Genomic DNA, 17935 nt, shown 5'->3' with positions numbered 1-17935 from the left:
TTAGATCCAAAAGTTGGGAATAGTGAGTGTTTAAAATATACAAAATAACGATTTTAAGTTAATAAATAAACAATATCTAAAAATTCTTATATTTTGCACTGTTTTTCCAGCTACTGAATATAGTCACACAACTGATATAAAATTGCGAGACTTTCCATTGTGTCCTATTATTTTTACAGTTTTCTCATTTTAAACCCATCATATTATATGTTTTCTTGAAGTATATTGAATTTCCGTTTTAAAGAGACCAAAAAAAGTTTAAAATATAATACTATCAAAAAAAAAATATTTTTCAAGGAGGGGGTACATTTTTGTGAAAATGCCCGTTTGACAATAGATAGTGCTTTTGTAAAAATAACTACTCAACAATAGATGGCGCTTTTTTAAAAATCTATTCAACAATAGATGACGCTTTCTCAAAAATAACTATTCAACAATAGATGGCGCTTTTCTCAAAAATAACTACTCAACAATAGATGGCGCTTTTTTAAAATATCTATTCAACAATAGATGACGCTTTCTCAAAAATAACTATTCAACAATAGATGGCGCTTTTCTCAAAAATAACTACTCAACAATAGATGGCGCTTTTCTCAAAAATAACTACTCAACCATAGATGGCGCTTTTCTCAAAAATAACTACTCAACAATAGATGGCGCTTTTAAAAAAAATCGAAATGGCAAGAGATTAATTTATTCGTTTCTTATTTTTCGATGTCGATTGCTCTAGCCTTCTAGGTCTTGAATAGCTTTTTGATATTTTGTGAAATATTTATTTCACGCACACGTTTTGCACGCTGCAGCTGTTATTTAACAGCGTGCAAAAGAAATTTATTACTGTAGTTTAATTTGTTTTTATAGTATTGTTTTTACCCTTTTTATGTAAGAATGAAAAAGCAAAATTGCGTCCTAATAAATATGGTTTTGCATTACATTATAATTTATGTAGTTATGCTTATGTAAAGAAAATGGACTCAAATTTGCTTTCACAAGTAAAAAAAACAACTGAATCATCCAAAAATCATTTATTTATCTTTTCATGTCTAGTAGCTCTATGTCGCCGCAACGCGCCGGGCCTTGTAAAAGTGGCTCCACACTCGCACGCGTGTTCCGTCGCTTGCACGTGTGTAGACGCCATGTGTTCTAGCAAACTGTATTTATATGCGAATTTCTTGTCGCACGCTTTACACTGAAAATAGATTATTTTTATTTTAAAGTTACATTTCCAAAATCATTTGGTCTTACCACAAAACAATTTAAACACAGTCTAACTTTAAACCAGGGATCTGTCACTTTAATATGACGTGAAATACGACAAAACCAGATTATAGAGAACCCACGCCTAAAGTTAAACCCCGTCTTAAGTTTTTTTGTGGTAAGACAGTATATTTTTTTGGCCGGCGCAGATATGGCGGTGCGCAGCGCAGAGCATTTTTCATTGTCAAACTATTATAGATATTGTTCTCATTAAATGTTCAAAATCGTTAATTCATGTTCTAAATAGCAACTACCTTCACATGTGACGCTTCGATGCTCCCAGGGAATAAATTGTTGTTATTTGATTTTGAATATTATTGAACGAGGACATTGTCCATAATAGTTTGACAGTGAAAAATGCTCTGCGCTGCGTACCGCTATATCTGTGCCGGCCGTAAGACTATTTATCACGCTCAAAAATTTTCCAAAGCAAGTCTGCCTGCGCGTGTTATAAACAGAGTTTTCTAATAAACGACTTCAGACATTACTGCCACGAAATAAGGTGCTAATTTCATTCAGTACACTCGGGTGTTTTTTGACGAACGTTTAATACGCGATTATGAATCTAGTTGTGTAACTGATTAATGACATATTAAAGCTTTCTGGGCAATTTACTGAAACTTTTATCCCCTAAATATACATTCTATATAAGATTTAAAAGAAAAAAAAAGACCTAATTGAACAATCAGCACAGATGTTTTCGAGGGAAGTTAATAAATTAAATAAATTTTTATATTATCTATCTATACATATATGTTTTGTCACTACAAATTCAAATATTATAAACAAATTTCAATATTTGAAAATAAATTTAAAACCTTATGTACCTTCGTATAGTATGGGGCGGGTGCACTTTACATCAGTTTGTCTGATTGATTATCCTTAAATTAAGTTTGTCTTATAAAAAACTACAGACTCAGGCATAGCTAAACCAGCCCAGGTCCTTTTATGAAGTTTAGCAACTTGTAAGAGCTGCTGTTTTCGACTGAAATTTTTTCAGGGTATGTTATGCAAAATCATGCATATGTAATAGTATAAAATATGTTATTTTTGTATTTTTTTTTAAATAGTATAATATAAATATATTGTTGGCTAAGTTACTTAATCACTTTCCGTAACTGTATTCGGGTCTATATCAGCAGACGTGGGTACATTTTCCTCTCGTTTGTCCCACTTGGGCGGCAATTCTATAAATTTGCCTTTCGGCCCTTGAAACTTTATATAGACGGAGCCAAAGAAGAACCCTAGGCATCTCTTGTGTTCCATTATTGTCGCTACCAAATCCTGCGGTACGTTTACGATAAGGAATGTATCTGCATCTTGCACATCAGCCCGGAGTAGCAACCAACGGTCTACTTGAGCCCAGTCGTTATGATAATGAAGTTGTAGGCCGACAGCCTTTATGTCTTCCCATACTCCAGGCAATAGAATACCACAACGCACTGTTTTTCCCACCTCTGCCAATTTTCGCACACAAATTTTGCCACCACAAGGCAGTTCCACCTTCTTTACGGCTGTTTTTAACCATTCTAGGGTATGTGTATCATCGCACCACATTTTGAGGACGCCCCCCGAAAACGTGGGTTTGCCCCTGAAGAGGACGCGTTTATCACCTTCTCTAAAGTTCATTGCTTCTTGCTGTAGCAATGGTTGGAGCGAATTTAGAATGTGGTCAGATTGTTCCTGAGTAAGATGAACCGTAGGTGCGTCTGCAGTTATAGCTACAATAAGGTCGTCCTTTACTGCCTCCGCATAGTTCGTGCTTTGAACGGTTTTTGACTCATTAGGGCAAGGCTTGTCATTCGTCTCTTGAGTTGTAAGTGTATCATCGATACGTAAGCGTTTAGGTGTTGTAGGTTCACTTGTATCTGTCTGTAATGATGATTTTTCTGTCATATCAGAAGTAATTATCTCCGATTCGGAGTGCAATGTACCACGATGGATGGTATTGAGTTGTCGTTTTCTCTTTCTGTTTTGTCTCTTTCTATCTATCGAGTCAGAGGCTTGATTCCCTAGCGGGTCGTACTCCTGTTTCCCGACTGTTTTATTTGCTTTACGACTCTCTTGTGGTATGATGGACCAACCAGACATAACATCAAATGACTGCGGGCAACACGACTCAGGTTCTACAGATTTCTCCATAGAATCGAGGGTCACCTCATCAGACAATGACGTAGAGACCAAATTCGTATGGCAGGAGCACGGTTGCATCTCTGTCACACCCACTACCAGATTCCTTTCAACCAGTTCCATCGGGCCCTCGTATTCGGAGGTCCCTTTGTTCGTGGTCGTTAGTTCACCGGCTGGTCGCGACTTCGACACAACCGCACTTTGCACTGAATTTTGTTGTTTTGATTGATTTAATACGCAACTTATATTGTTCAAATCAGCTGAGGCTTCTGTGTTGCCCGGTGGAGTTGCGCACACCGAATTATCTTGTCTCTTAGGGCAGCCATTATTTGCTTTAAGCATCTCAGGCATAGTTCGGCCACACAAGCCAGTTGGATTCCCCAGCGGTCGCGTCACTTTGCCCAAAGCACCCTGTATACGCTTCGCTAAAGCAATTCTAGCTTTTCGACTCTTGCGTTTCCGAGCAGGCCTAGCACTTATATTAATCAGTCCAGTCGTTTTGAACGAGGCCTGGGAAACCACCTCGACATTTGTGTTGTGAAGCAAGGTTTCGCCCCCCCCAGAATACGAGGGGCAGCCTGAGTTAGACTCAGGGAGGGATTCTCCACTATGCGTGGTACCCTCCTGGGGTAAATTCTCTTTTAACTTTGCTTCCATTTTATCTCCCTTCCTCTCAAGTTTGCAGTACGCCTGTAGGATTAAACCCGTCAGTCGCTATCCTGAGTTGGGGCCAATTAGTCCAAAATGTGGCTCCATTTTGGACTAATTGGCCCCAATCCAGGTACTAGATGATGCTGCGCACATACCATCACCTAGGAGTATTAAGGATGATTCACGTTACACTATGCCGGGGACGGGAAACAAATGAAGCAATATTCATAGAAATTTTAACGCTGTAACCGTCCAAGACACGGTCAGGTATGAATAATTCATACAATAAGAATACAATATTGTTGTTGGCTATAACATATAATAAAATCGTAGGAAAGTCAAAACTGTACATTGAATATTGGTTTAAAAGAATACTTCGGTACTACAATAGATAACGCTGCTTAGCTAGCTTGCGCACGCTTGGTGTTTTGATAAAAGGTAGCCTATGTTCTTTCTCAAGGTCTAAAGATTGTCTGTGCCAAATTTCATCAAAATTGGTTGAGAGGTTTAAGCGGGAAAGCGTAACAGACAGACTGTAGAGTTACTTTCGTATTTATAATATTAGTAGGGATTAACCATGGCTGATTATATTATTTTGCCAGTCAGTTTGGAAATAAAGAGGTCATAATACTAGCTGTATTTTGAAATAATAGCACAAATATAAGTTTGTAAATTTTAATGTTGATAAACAACAGTCTTACTGAATAAAACAATTTTCTTAACCTAAAGTTTACTTACAGCTAAGTCAATAGGTATTTATTTTATGTAGGACCTATACACAGACATATGACCTAATATAATATTCACGAGAAAATGAGCGTAAAGATTTGTTAATAATCTACTATTGATTTTATTGTAATTATTAATAATTATAACTAATTAAAATTAGTTTAAAAAATTTAAGGTATGTATAAACTTATTTTTTCAAAAACTTTTGATTTGAATTTTCAAAATTAAAAAAACTAGAAGAAAAATAACAATTAAAACCTAATTACTGTTTAGTTTAAATTTTCAGTGGTATATTAAAAAAATAGTATATTAATATGAGATGAAATATGGATTTTTATCACAAACTTTCAAAATGCTAACATAACAATTATAATTACGTAACAATTTAACCCATTGAGCCCCGAATGGCCCAATCGGTCCACAACACAATAGATTTTCTATTGTGTCTGTGATCCCGGGGCTTATTAGCCCGAGGATTATTAAAGAAAATAACTAGATTTATGTGTTTTTTTGATATGTGCTTTACAATATATAGATGTTTTTTAAACACGAAAAAATTTAACATTTATTTGAAGAAATAAAAATATAAACAAATTGAAAAGATGATCACTGTAAGAAAATATAGGAAAAATAAGTTTTCAAAGAACTTCTTACTTTACACAATAATGTTTATTCTCATAATAATTTTTTGCTTTTTATAGATTTTACAATTATTTATCTTGTCTTAAATCCTATAAACCTGCATGACAAAATCAATGATTCCATAGGTACCAATGCACAAACATAACAACATATTTACCATAAAGCACATGTCAGCTTAAAGATAGATGCACATCGTCTTATTATAGATCGTACAAAAAAAATAAAATTTCTTATTGACTACATTTCCTTATGCTATTCACTCCTCTTCCCTGTCCTGTTGTTTGTCCTTCTTCTTCTTCTTTTTCTTTTCTTTTCGAACAGAGTCGTCGGCAACTTCAGATGTGTCAGCCGCTTCTACGGTTGTATCGGCGTCCACTGTACTATCTAAATCCTTCTTCTTCTTCTTTTTCTTTTTCTCCGCTTTTGCGTTCATAGAATCATCTGGATTGTCAGCATTTGATGCGCTCGCTGTCCTCTTTCTGCTGCTTTCGTCAGCTTTTGCTGAGCCATTTTCGTCCGCCTTCGGTTTGTAGTCTACGTAGCTGTTCAACCACTCTTTAGGCGTATTTTCGTTTGGCTTGCCGAATTTGTCGAGTTTCCCTTGCTGTATGAGCACTTTCTTCTGTGACGCTTTTGGTCCTAAGCCCCATTTTCTCGGATACGTGTCTCGTTCCATGATCACACGTTTGAGTTTAGCTGCTACACCATGATCGCAGGATGCCATTGTTGACGTTGTCATTAGTGCTATGGCAAGTGCAACCGCTTCTCCTTTAGTGGTCACAATGACTATCTCTTGGTCCATCTCTATACCGTCTTCATACCTCAAAACACCTGGTAATAACACCTTAGCACCATAACAGACTGCATTCACGGCGCTGTCCTTGATGAAAATTCTTTTATGAGCTACCAGGAGGCCTTCGAGGGGACTGATAACACGACGCAGGTATGTTTCGTCTTTGTGATTTTCGTACGCCCACTGAGCGTCAAGTATATCGTGCATAGTGACCATGCCTTCCTTCTCGCCTTGAATGCCTGAACGGACTCGACGCAGTTCGATCATCTGCCCGCCAACACCGAGCATCAGGCCCAAGTGTACGCACATAGTACGGATGTAGGAACCAGCCTCACAGCTTACCCAGAACACGCCAATGTTGCGCTCCTGATCGAAGTCCAACAATTTGCTGTCGTACACTGTACGTACACGAAGTTGACGTTTAACAGCGGATATGAGGGGAGGTCGCTGGAATAATGCACCGCGCAGCTTCTCCAAACCTTGCGTGACATTCTTAATGCTTTCTACGGCGGAGTGCAGGTTGAAGACAGCAACATACTCTTTACCAGCGTTCTGCTGCGATTTGACCAGCCGTGTCGCTCTGTCGATGCAAACAATGAGACAGCCTGTGACCTTCGGATCCAAGGTACCTGAATGACCTGTTTTTTCCACTTTCAATATTCTCTTAATCCATGATACGACTTCGTGGGAACTAGGGTTGCTAGGTTTGTCCACGTTGATGAAGCCTGTCTTCACGTATTCTGATATCGGACGTTTTAATGGTGAATGTCCAAAGGGAAGAGGAGTATAGTGATTTGAACGCACGTTGAGGCGATCGAAATTTTTCAATAACAAGGGCCAATAGGCTGTGTCTAGCTTCGATACGCTTTCAGATGGCTCGATTTTGAACTCGCTCATCTTCTGGAATGTGCCCAAGGATACAGCATCCTTATTTTTCTTCTTTTTCTTTTCAGAAAATACCTCGGTACCGGGTTGTAAAACTTCCGTCATGATGATAGTTTTTAATTAATCTGTTTTATTTTCTCACTTTTATGCTATTGCGTCTTAGTTTTTCCCAAGTTTACTAACTTGATGATGATTATTAGTTAAAAATAAAATGTTTTCAATCAACACGTGCAAAACACGGAGGTTAGAGTTGGGCAGCTCGCGTGACAGTTGACATTTAACAAAACATCATGGGCGCCAGCTTCCAAGCATGCGCTTTGCGCGTCATTTACATTGTGTTTACATTGTTATATTAAAAATTTTTACTTCTTTTATAAGTTTAACAATTAAAAATGTAGACCGTTTAGGCAGTAAAAAATTTTTTATCGAACTTTATTTCCATCACAATATTTCGTAACGATAAATTAATACATAATTTAAAAGTTCATGTAATCAATATTTCATCAATTCAATGCATTTTATCAATAAAAATTCACTGTTCTGTTCTAAATTCTTTAAATTATATATGTACGAAAATTAAATTAAAATAACAAGTTTTAGAGAAATAAATAGTTTTTGTATAAACCTTATTATAAACACATTACATCTGTATAATGTCAACTTGTCAAGCTCATAGTTTATCTGTGCCTGTGGCTACAACCGGTCTGTCTGCTGTCATTTGATCATTTGAGATTTCTGCATTTCAGTTTTCAGTTGTCAATTGTCAAATACGAAAACAATCTTGTTCAATCGGCGTCTTCGTCGATATCATATTTTTGTTTTATTTATTAATTTTTATATTAATATCAGTCACCAAAATGGCAGGAGTGCTATTCGAAGATATATTCAACGTTAAGGACATGGATCCTGAAGGGAAAAAATTCGATCGAGTCAGCAGATTGCACTGTGAATCTGAATCGTTTAAAATGGACCTTATTTTGGATATAAATTCGTGGATATATCCCATGGAGCTGGGTGATAAGTTTCGCTTGGTGTTAGCTACGACGTTGAGAGAGAACGGATATCCGGATGGTGGTGAATGGAATCCTTTAGAAACGGAGGGAAACAGAGCTGATAGTTTCGAATATGTCATGTATGGAAAGGTTTATAGGTTAGTTCACATGTTATTATTTAAAATATAAATATGTAAATATAATAAAACTGAATGTTGCAGAAATGTACCTCATTGAACTGACAAAAAGAATTGGTATATTATAGAAATATACTTATTTGAAAAGTACTCTTACCAAGATAATTTTATAAACTAATTACATAGCAACATTGGAGAATATTCAGTAAAAAAACAGTATAAACCTTGGGATGATGCCTTCAACTCAAAAATATAGACTAGTGATAGTGATAACTTCAGTTTTACAGAATTTTCGATACTATATTAAAATATTTGAAATTTCTATTGACAGCAATGTCCATTCACCCCTTTTTGGTATGCTAATTCCACCTGTGTCTTCACCTGCATAGTTATGGAATAATCAATCACAAAAACCATAGTAGTATACAGATATAGACACCAGAGATAGACAACTGGGGTCTCCCGGGTCCCTCCCTGAAGCCTTTGGCAGCCCTCACAAGCTACTTGGCTTCATGGAGGAGCTCGGGTGGTTTCAGTTTTGCTGGTTTCCCCCACCTCCCTCTCTCACGCAAAATATGCGCATAGACGTCGAGTTGCGGAGAAATGCCCGTATTATTATTATTATTTATATTACCATAGTAGTATGAGATGTTTTACAAACATAAAAAGTAGCCTATATAACTTTCTAGCTGCTATCTCCAGAAACTAAAATCATAAGAAACACTCCATTTTGGCATGAAAGAAAGACAAACAAACAGTCTCAAATGTATAATATCATTAAAGATTCTCTTATTTATTTTCAGGATAGACGGCGATGAAGGTGGCATGGAACCGTCAGCAAGGTTATCAGCTTTTGTGTCCTTTGGAGGCCTACTCATGAGGTTACAAGGGGACGCTAATAACTTACATGGTTTTGAAGTCGACCAGCACATGTATTTACTTATGAAGAAGCTAGCTTTTTAATTTAGGTTAAGTTAAATTAAGAATAATAAAGAAAAATATTCATGGAATGCATATGTCATATTAAAAAAAAATAGTGTGAAGTCCCATGTCCCCAAGTGGGGTAAGGGGCAGATGCATTATACATCTATTTCACTGATCGATTTTCTTTAGAGACAAGTAGGTGATCAGCCTTCTGTGTCCTGCCAGACCGAGACATTTTATTTCTTCGTCTCCACTGGGAATCAAACCCAGGACCCCTCGGGGCTACGCTCACGCGTCAACCACTGTACCGAGGAGGCGGTCGCCTATGTTATATATTAGAAAGTCAAGTATTTGTTATAATAAATTTGTTATTATTACAATTCCTTGATCTACTTCTACTTATCTGTTTCTATATTGTGCGAAAATTACTGAATTGATTTTGATGGTTTACTTTTGAATTGAGAGTTTAACAAAGGTGCAAATAATTAATAACTGAGAATGATGAACAATTTTCACTGATAAAACTGCTCATTTACTGCAAAAATGTTATAATTTTGCAACTGTATACAAATATACATAAATTAATGTAACATGATTATAATTTTTTGTCAGAATGAAAAACCAAGTGTAAAATGTCTAGAAAATATGCAGATTGTACAAAAAAATATTCAATGCACACAGAAACATAAATACATACTAGATGAGAAAAGAGTCTAAGAGAATAATTAGTTTATTTTGTAATAATAAAGGATTTTTTTTAATTATGAGTTTTATTTTTATTAAATAAGTACTTAAAAATTCTACCAAAAAATATCTCGATGGTATTTGCTTTGTTTTTGAATTGAAATATTTTTTAAAATGACTTGGTTCATATAAAATTAACTAGGTTTAATCTGTAAGTCCAGTACATATAAAGTATTAAACAGAATTAAAAAAAAAAAGAAACAAGTTTCATGATTTTACAAATTCATAGTGGTTTATTTCAGCGCCATCTATTCATTGTAATACGTACCTACATATAATCGAATTAGGTTTAAATGGTAACAAAAACGATCACTAGGTGGTGCAATATTACATTATAGTTGCTGAGAATAAATACTAGATGTCGCACAAAGTATCAGATAATTTGAAGTTTTGTATTAAATTTTATAATTTGTTTTGTTATATTTTTCGCCTAAAAATCATAAAACACATTTCTATTATGGAATAATAATTTAGCAACTGACCCTTACCATTGAAATGGATTCGATCTTGATTTCGTCTTCAATCCGATTTTTACTCGTCCATATTCTACTTTTATATCCAGAATGGTTGGTATTATCACAGACTAATCTTATTATACTACGTATACAAGTACACTTTGATTCAAAGTAAATAATCAAAGGGTAGGTACACTAACATAAGTAGATCGAAATATTCGTTTGATATCATTGAGATAATATAACAGTTACGTATGGAGGAGACACCACGAACAAAATCTGTGCGCCATTTTTTTGCTCTAACATGCTCTAACATACGTAGTATATTATTATTAGTCTGTGCTCTAACTAAGTTTTAAAAATTATTATGTATCTAGTTAGGTACTTACCGATGAAAGTTATTCCTTTGCACTTTTCCGTATTATTTGTCCAATATCGTAACACACACGAAGGCATATTTGATGCGTTTCACTTTAATACAAATAAAAAATGAGCGTGCAATTACGCCATATGGCGTATGTTGAGCGGAACATAAGTGATGTAGGCGGTGTCGTCTCCATATGTATATCTCAATGTTTGAGATTAGGTAATTTCATTGAACCCCAGGACGATCCTGCGCTGCGCTGGTAGGTAATGGTAAATTTGGTCTTTAACCACTGAAAAATAAGTATTGTTATAGGTACGTAAGTATAATCATTATTGATAACATAATAAGACAATCTAATAAGATTTCAAAATTACAAAAACTAATCCCATAGGATCATTATAATCCCATTAAATAGGCGTTAACATTTCACACCAATTAAAACAATAGTTAAATCATAATGAGTGGATCAATTAGCGAACAGCCGTTGCCTACACGCGCCAAAAAAAAAATAAAATAAAGCTTGTCATTCACGCCCCGTTCATTATAGCGCCACGTGGCAAATCAAATGTGGAACACTCCGGAACGATTACGTGCTATTATTTTAGCTTAGTCGTTCAGAATTTGAATGTTGGATATATTATTTAGTTTAATAATTCGTTCTGAATTTGTTTTAGTTAGACTTATAAGGGATTTACAGAAAATAGGTACCTATAATTTGCTATTCGGATGATTTGAGAAGACAGATGTTTAAATATGGATTTTATCAAAATCAAAACTTTAATGTTTTTAAAAATAATGCATTATATGTATCTACTTCTGATAAGATCAGAAGAAAATAATTTAGAATTTAGAAGACGTCTTAGAAATTGAATTTTAATATTTCCAAGTTTTCTTTGAATTTTTTTATGCATTCAAGGATTTTTTTACGTTTCTACGTGTGTTTTAAAATATAAAATAAGAGTGCATAGATACAAAAAGAATATCTAGCTACAGAAATTCCTTAAAGTTTGTAGCCCCATTTTCCAGGTAACGAAAGGGAGAGGGCGAGAAATTGGCAAAATTTGACACAAAATGGTGTCTCTAGCTGTTGCCTTGCGATTAATTAATGAACACATAAATAATTAATATTAATAGGATACCTTTTTTTTTTTTTTTCTTTTTTTAACGTTGGGAAATGCATTTACGCATCCCCCTTGGCAGTTTTGCTGTCCAAGGGGGTATGTGGGACTCGCACGAAGCCATACCCACTAAAACCCAACGGTGGCCGTCTTTCGTCCTGAGCGGCGGGGGTTAACAGCCAGGCCTTATACCCCCGCCGAGCTGTGGCGACTGCTGCTTCTTCGCAGCCCTTCGAGGCCCGGGAGTGTACAATGGCTGCCGATATTAAATAATATCGCCGTCCATTTCCGGACCTACCCACCTTACGACGCGAGGGGATCCGGTTTCCTTGCCGCGAGCATAACTGTAGTATGCGCGTATCTACGGAAACCTCCCCCCGCGTTTTTCCCTTAAATATGTAACCATGTTATGGCTGGCGCTGGTCATATAGACGCCTGCGCCTACCTGGTCTGCGCCGACGCAGAGGATCCGCCGCTGGGTCGTTTTCCCGGGCCCTCTCTGCGTCCTCCTTTCTTTTCATTACCGTCGCACAGAAGGTGACGACGGTCTTCCATGGATGGTCAGTGTCGCCAGTGACCATTGCCTCTACAAGAGCTTGCAGTGTCAGCTGGGTGTCTGCTCCTAGCAGGCTCTGGAGGGACCCACGTTCGTCTGTCCAGGATGGGCACTCCACCAGGGTGTGCAAAGCCGTATCTTGGAGGCTGCTACAATGATGGCAGGCGGGAGCTGGCTCACGACCAATCCTGTTCAGGTAGCTGCCGAAGCACCCGTGCCCAGACAGAACCTGCACTAGTCGGTAGCTGATCGAACCCCATCGCCTTTCCACCCATTCTCTTAGTACTGGTCTGATTGCATTTAAAGTCCAGGCCCCCACGCAAGACGAGTCTGGTTCTCGACGCCATCGGCGAAACACCACGTCGCGAGCTTCCCGTTTCCATTCTTGGAGTGTTTCGAGAGGCAGGTTCTCGTCTCTCCCTCTTGCCTCAGCTCTGCGCCAGTAAACCTGTGAAAGGGCAGCGGCTTCAAGGTGCCAGGGTGCTGTTCCGGCGATGACGCAAACCGCATCATAGGAGACGGTGCGATACGCCCTAGCAACTCTTATTGCTACCACTCGTTGTGACCGCCGCAGTATGATTGTATTGCGCGTCAACAGTTTATCCGCCCATATCGGACACCCGTACAATGCTTGTGATCGCACAACACCAGCGAAAAGTCGGCGACACCCCCAACTCGGCCCTCCAATATTTGGCATTATGCGGCAGAGAGCCGCTGCCGTGGTGCCGAGCTTGGTGGTCAGTGCCGAAAAGTGAGCTTGGAATGTCCATCGCGGATCGAGCACCAAACCGAGATATTTCAGTCTGGGCCCAATTCGGATGGGCACTCCGCTCACTACAATCTCTTCCCCCGGTGGTGGGGCCCTCCGGTGGCCATGGAAGCATATAGCCTCAGATTTTTCGAGGGCTACTTTTAGGCCGAGGCTTTTGATTCGGCCGACCACCTGTGCCACTCCAGCTGTGGCGCGGAGTCGCGCCTCCCTGAAATCTCGGCCCGTGGACACCACTAGGGTGTCATCGGCGTAGCAAATGACGCAAACTCCTTGCGGCAGCCCTCCTCGAAGTACGTGGTTGTATCCGATGTTCCACAGAAGAGGCCCCAATGCAGAGCCCTGTGGAACACCGCATGCAACTCTGTGACTACCCCAGCCGTCTTGCCTTTGAAACGTAATTTGACGCCCACAGAGATAAGAATAGATAATACGGCAGAGATACGGCGGTATTTGGTGTCGGGCAAGGCCGTCTAAAATTTTGTCCCAAGGCAGGGTGTTAAATTAATAGGATACCTAACAGCTAAAGCATGAGCAAGAGGTATTTCTAGATTTAAAAAAAATTATAGATCGCAATGTTATTATGCGCTGTTGAAATATTTAAACTTTGATTTTGATGAAAATTAAAACTGCATCGTCTGTTTTTTATATAAGTAGGTACCTACCTACATTCATAGTCCAAAATTTAACTTGTTCATTTTGAAGAAAAGCAAAGCACACACTATGATATTAATAAATACCTATGTCTACTTAAATATAATTCCAATAATGTTTAAAATAAAAGGCGTTTATTTATTATTATTTATTTATTTTAATTTGCATGATTGCATCATATTTATTGTTTTAAATTGTTTGTACGTAGGTAGGTAGGTACCTACCTATGTAACAATTGTTTCGATTTGTCCTAAAGTCCTTGTCTTAAAGTCTGAATTTTACGGCGCAAAATATTCATCAACATAAACCTACAGAATACTGCAGTATTTTACCATAAATAATGCCAATAACAATATAAAATCGCAATACAAAAGTCGCGTTCATTTACATTACAAGAACATCAAAGCCATTGAGAATAATCGCATTTTAAATTACGATTCAAGTATCTATTGGCCGATGCGTGTCCAATCGCTGCGCGGTAACGCGGAGGCGGGAAAAGGCAAACGTCAGATGCAAATGACGTCTGTTTATTTTTTAATAACCGGTTTCCCGCCGGTTTATTCATGGCCAGTTTCATAGTTTTTAGGGTTCCGTAGCCAAAATGGCAAAAACGGAACCCTTATAGTTTCGTCATGTCCGTCTGTCCGTCTGTCCGTCTGTCCGTCTGTCACAGCCGATTTACTCGGAAACTATAAGTACTACAGTGATGAAATTTGATGGGAATATGTGTTGTATGAACCGCTACAAAAATATGACACTAAATAGTAAAAAAAAGAATTGGGGGTGGGGCCCCCCATACATGTAACTGAGGGATGAAATTTTTTTTTTCGATGTACATACCCGTGTGGGGTATCAATGGAAAGGTCTTTTAAAATGATATAAAGTTTTCTAAAAAACATTTTTCTTAAAGTGAACGGTTTTTGAGATATCAGCTCTCAAAGTCGTAAAAAGTATGTCCCCCCCCCTCTATTTTTATAACTACGGGGTATAAAATTCTAAAAAAAATAGAGGTGATGCATGCTAATTAACTCTTTCAACGATTTTTGGTTTGATCAAAGTATCTCTTATAGTTTTTGAGATAGGTTGATTTAACTGTAATTTATTATATTTGCTGCTACGGAACCCTTTGTGCGCGAGCCCGACTCGCACTTGGCCGGTTTTTTTTATTTGTTATGCGTTTAACCCATTGACCACCGTAAGGCCCGATCGGGGCGCGACACAATAGATTTTCTATTGTGTCTGTGATTCCGAGGACTGATGGATTAAAAGCAAATGCAGTTGGATTTACGTTTAGGTTATGGATAATTTGCATTATATTTCAACGCTCTTGCGAATTGAATGGTAATAACTTGAAGTTATTGCTGGAGATATGAGATAAAGTTACTAATATTTATTTTCATTCAAGTGTTTTTGTTCAATGATATATCTATAAGTTTATTTTCAACAGGTCCAAAATGTATTTATACCAAACTGCACTTAGATAAAACTCAAAAAAATGAATTCTTTTACCTGTCTAACTAGATAGGTACCTATTATCTGTATGCGCTTGGTAGACGCTGGAAAATGGAAATGATAATATTTATCAATAAATGATAATTGATACCTACCTTAAAAAATATGGCAAATCCAATGTTAATTTTACAATGTTCAACCTTACGATAATGCTAAAAACTATAAATGATTCTTGTAGACCAAAAAAGTAAAGCCATAGGAATCAGTCATTAACCGGCTAGGTACATTATACATATCAATTAATCGAAAATTGATCTTACCCATCAACCAATCGTTAACTATAATCACTCACATCAATGTATGTTTACGCTATCGCACACCTCAGCCCCTGGATTACCCCCCTCTTCCCTAATCCCTCTGGATCGCGAGGGGGCGGGACGACGTCAGTGTATCACGAGAACTAAATGACAGCGCACGGCCTTTAATTCAATTAGTGTTCCATAGACTCTTTATCGATTAACAATTAAAAAAAAAATTATGTCAACTGTCATTTTTACCGCGTGAATTAAAAAAAAAGTTTGATCGGAATAAAAAAATCGAATGTGTTTTTTTAATTTGAATTATTAGAGTAAAAAGTGTTGGTTTTGTTAAATTTTTAATTGTAATGGATTATTATTTTAATTATAGTGTTGTGCGAAACGAGTGTCGATAAAATGTATGGTGATGTATTTATTTGATCCCGTTCGCAGCTTATCGGATTCTTATAAGGTAATGTTATTTATGTACAGTAATCGGCTATCAAGGTTTATGCATATGTGAGTAATATAGTATACCTATGTAATAAATAAGATTCATTTTTATAAGCCTTCTCTATTTCGCAATATGAAAGAAAAGGACACTTTTTTTCTTCCTAAATTAATTTCCATATTTGAAAACTTATAGGAGACGGTTAAATATCATGATCTTAATTATGTACTTATAAAATATTTTTAAGTGAAAACTTCTTTACCCACCGTTGCGCACTTTTTGTAGGGGATTATCTTATGAGTTCGCGACACCGACATGCATATTTTGTGATATTTTCATACTAAAATTCTAACATACAAGATTTCATAATGGGTATTCACGATTTTTTTCCGATAGGTACTTTTACACATAATATTAGGTAGTAGGAATTATTTACAAAAAATAATCAACTATTTCATACTAGTTAGTTTATTTTACAGAGGGTCAGAGTTTTCTGGGTGTACGGCCGCGGAGTGCCCCCTCTGTCGGGTAAAAAAGCGGCACGGCCGACAATTCTTTTCTCGATTGAATTTCTAGTACCTAATTAGAAACGAAGTATCTTATAAGTAGAATAGATAATCACTACATAGTATAAAACAAAGTCCCTTTCTCTGTCCCTATGTCCCTTTGTATGCTTAAATCTTTAAAACTAAGCAACGGATTTTAATGCGGTTTTTTTAATAGATAAAGTGATTCAAGACGTAGGTTTTAGTATACAGTACCTATAGTATAGTAAACAAAGCGGGCGAAGCCGCGGGTGGAAAGCTAGTAACTAATAAGAACGGGTTACCTGGTGTAAAAAAATAATAAGTAGGTACCTACGTATAGTCTACGAAACTCAGAAATAATATTAATACTGTAGCTTTCAATAATTCATGAAATAAATTACAAAAACGCTTATGTAACTTCGAAGCTTACCTATTCTATCATCTATGCACTAACCACTAGCTGAGCCCGCCCAGCTGCAGTCCAGCCAGTTACACTAAAAACCTCCTAAGTGCGCGCATCTAGGGTTCGTATAAACATGATTTTTATAAGTATGTTTGTTGTAACATTAAATTTATACTTACTTACTTAACTAGCTCTGCGACCCAAACAGTCTTGGCTTCCGACACGAGTTTACGCCATTTATAAATGCTTATTGAAATTTTTCAATGTTTCTTTTGAGGGGCTGACTGCATAGAAACTATTTAGTAATCTGTTGTATGCTGTCTGTCCATGTACGTCTTTGTACGTGTCCGTGTACGTCTTTTAAACTACGCAACGGAGATGATTGACGGCAATAATTTTTGAGGCTGGAGAACGGAGGCAGTTATTCTTACGAGAATCGCCTTTGTCTACGCGAGCGAAGCCGGGACCGGAAAATTAGTCTCTTTATTGAATTTTATTCGAACCCGGTACCTAGAACGATTTTGCATTAAACGATGATTGAACACCAACCTCTCCTTTTCAACCGACTTCTAAAAAGATGGAGGTTCTCAATACGACTGTATTTTTTTTTGTATGATAGGTATATTGACTAGATGAACCGATTTGGATGATTATTTTTGAAGTGAAACTTCTTTATCGGGGTTGGACAAAAATTTAGTGTAACATTTTTGCGTTACGCCGTACGCGTGACATTTTTGCGTTACGCCGTACGCGTGACATTTTTGCGTTACGCCATACTCGTGACATTTTTAAGGTCATAAAGAAGTTTCACTTCTTACGTGTGTACTCTAGTACACGCATACATTTTTTTATTTCAATGTGTTGCCTTCCGGTTCGTGATTTGAAGGATTTTTATTTTTTGCTATAAACTATAGGTAATTATTGTAATGTATGTTCATTTATTGAACAACACTATCATTAGAGCGGGGACTGCTTCACTCGCTTTTGCCGGATGAAACTCAAA

At 37.2% G+C, this 17935-nt stretch overlaps 3 protein-coding genes across 3 annotated transcripts; 1 reads left to right on the top strand and 2 right to left on the bottom strand.

The window, feature by feature from the left end:
* Positions 1 to 1010: 1010 nt before the first annotated feature.
* Positions 1011 to 4432, bottom strand: LOC149896239 (uncharacterized). The gene is made up of 2 exons (XM_090118114.1): positions 2085 to 4432; positions 1011 to 1189 (listed from the first exon to the last, which is right to left on the bottom strand). Exon 1 carries the CDS (start codon positions 4042 to 4044, stop codon positions 2359 to 2361), a length of 1686 nt encoding a protein of 561 aa, XP_089974240.1. The 5' UTR covers positions 4045 to 4432; the 3' UTR covers positions 1011 to 1189; positions 2085 to 2358.
* A 718-nt stretch (positions 4433 to 5150) lies between these two features.
* Nop60B (dyskerin pseudouridine synthase 1 Nop60B) lies at positions 5151 to 7356 on the bottom strand. The gene has a single exon (XM_090118166.1). The coding sequence runs from the start codon at positions 7190 to 7192 to the stop codon at positions 5666 to 5668; it is 1527 nt and encodes a 508-aa protein (XP_089974292.1). The 5' UTR covers positions 7193 to 7356; the 3' UTR covers positions 5151 to 5665.
* Positions 7357 to 7840: 484 nt separating this feature from the next.
* Polr2H (DNA-directed RNA polymerases I, II, and III subunit Rpb8) lies at positions 7841 to 9888 on the top strand. The gene is made up of 2 exons (XM_090118080.1): positions 7841 to 8237; positions 9020 to 9888. The coding sequence occupies exons 1-2, from the start codon at positions 7945 to 7947 to the stop codon at positions 9177 to 9179; spliced, it is 453 nt and encodes a 150-aa protein (XP_089974206.1). The 5' UTR covers positions 7841 to 7944; the 3' UTR covers positions 9180 to 9888.
* The last annotated feature ends 8047 nt before the right edge of the window (positions 9889 to 17935 follow it).

The sequence above is a fragment of the Colias eurytheme genome, chromosome 29, assembly GCF_061535395.1.
Source record: "Colias eurytheme isolate Ceu_HAF_F1 chromosome 29, ilColEury1 Martin Lab GWU primary, whole genome shotgun sequence".
NCBI lineage: Eukaryota > Metazoa > Arthropoda > Insecta > Lepidoptera > Pieridae > Colias > Colias eurytheme.
Note: the sequence above shows the minus strand (reverse complement) of the source record. Positions and strands in the feature narration are given on the sequence as shown.

What these genes read in the sequence shown, in the direction of transcription:
- Polr2H (XM_090118080.1), top strand. Translation starts at nt 7,945, where the DNA reads ATGGCAGGAGTGCTATTCGAAGATATATTCAACGTTAAGGACATGGAT. An exon ending in ATGTATGGAAAGGTTTATAG is followed by an intron (nt 8,238 to 9,019) that starts GTTAGTTCACAT and finishes ATTTATTTTCAG; the next exon opens with GATAGACGGCGATGAAGGTG.
- Nop60B (XM_090118166.1), bottom strand. Translation starts at nt 7,192, where the DNA reads ATGACGGAAGTTTTACAACCCGGTACCGAGGTATTTTCTGAAAAGAAA.
- LOC149896239 (XM_090118114.1), bottom strand. Translation starts at nt 4,044, where the DNA reads ATGGAAGCAAAGTTAAAAGAGAATTTACCCCAGGAGGGTACCACGCAT.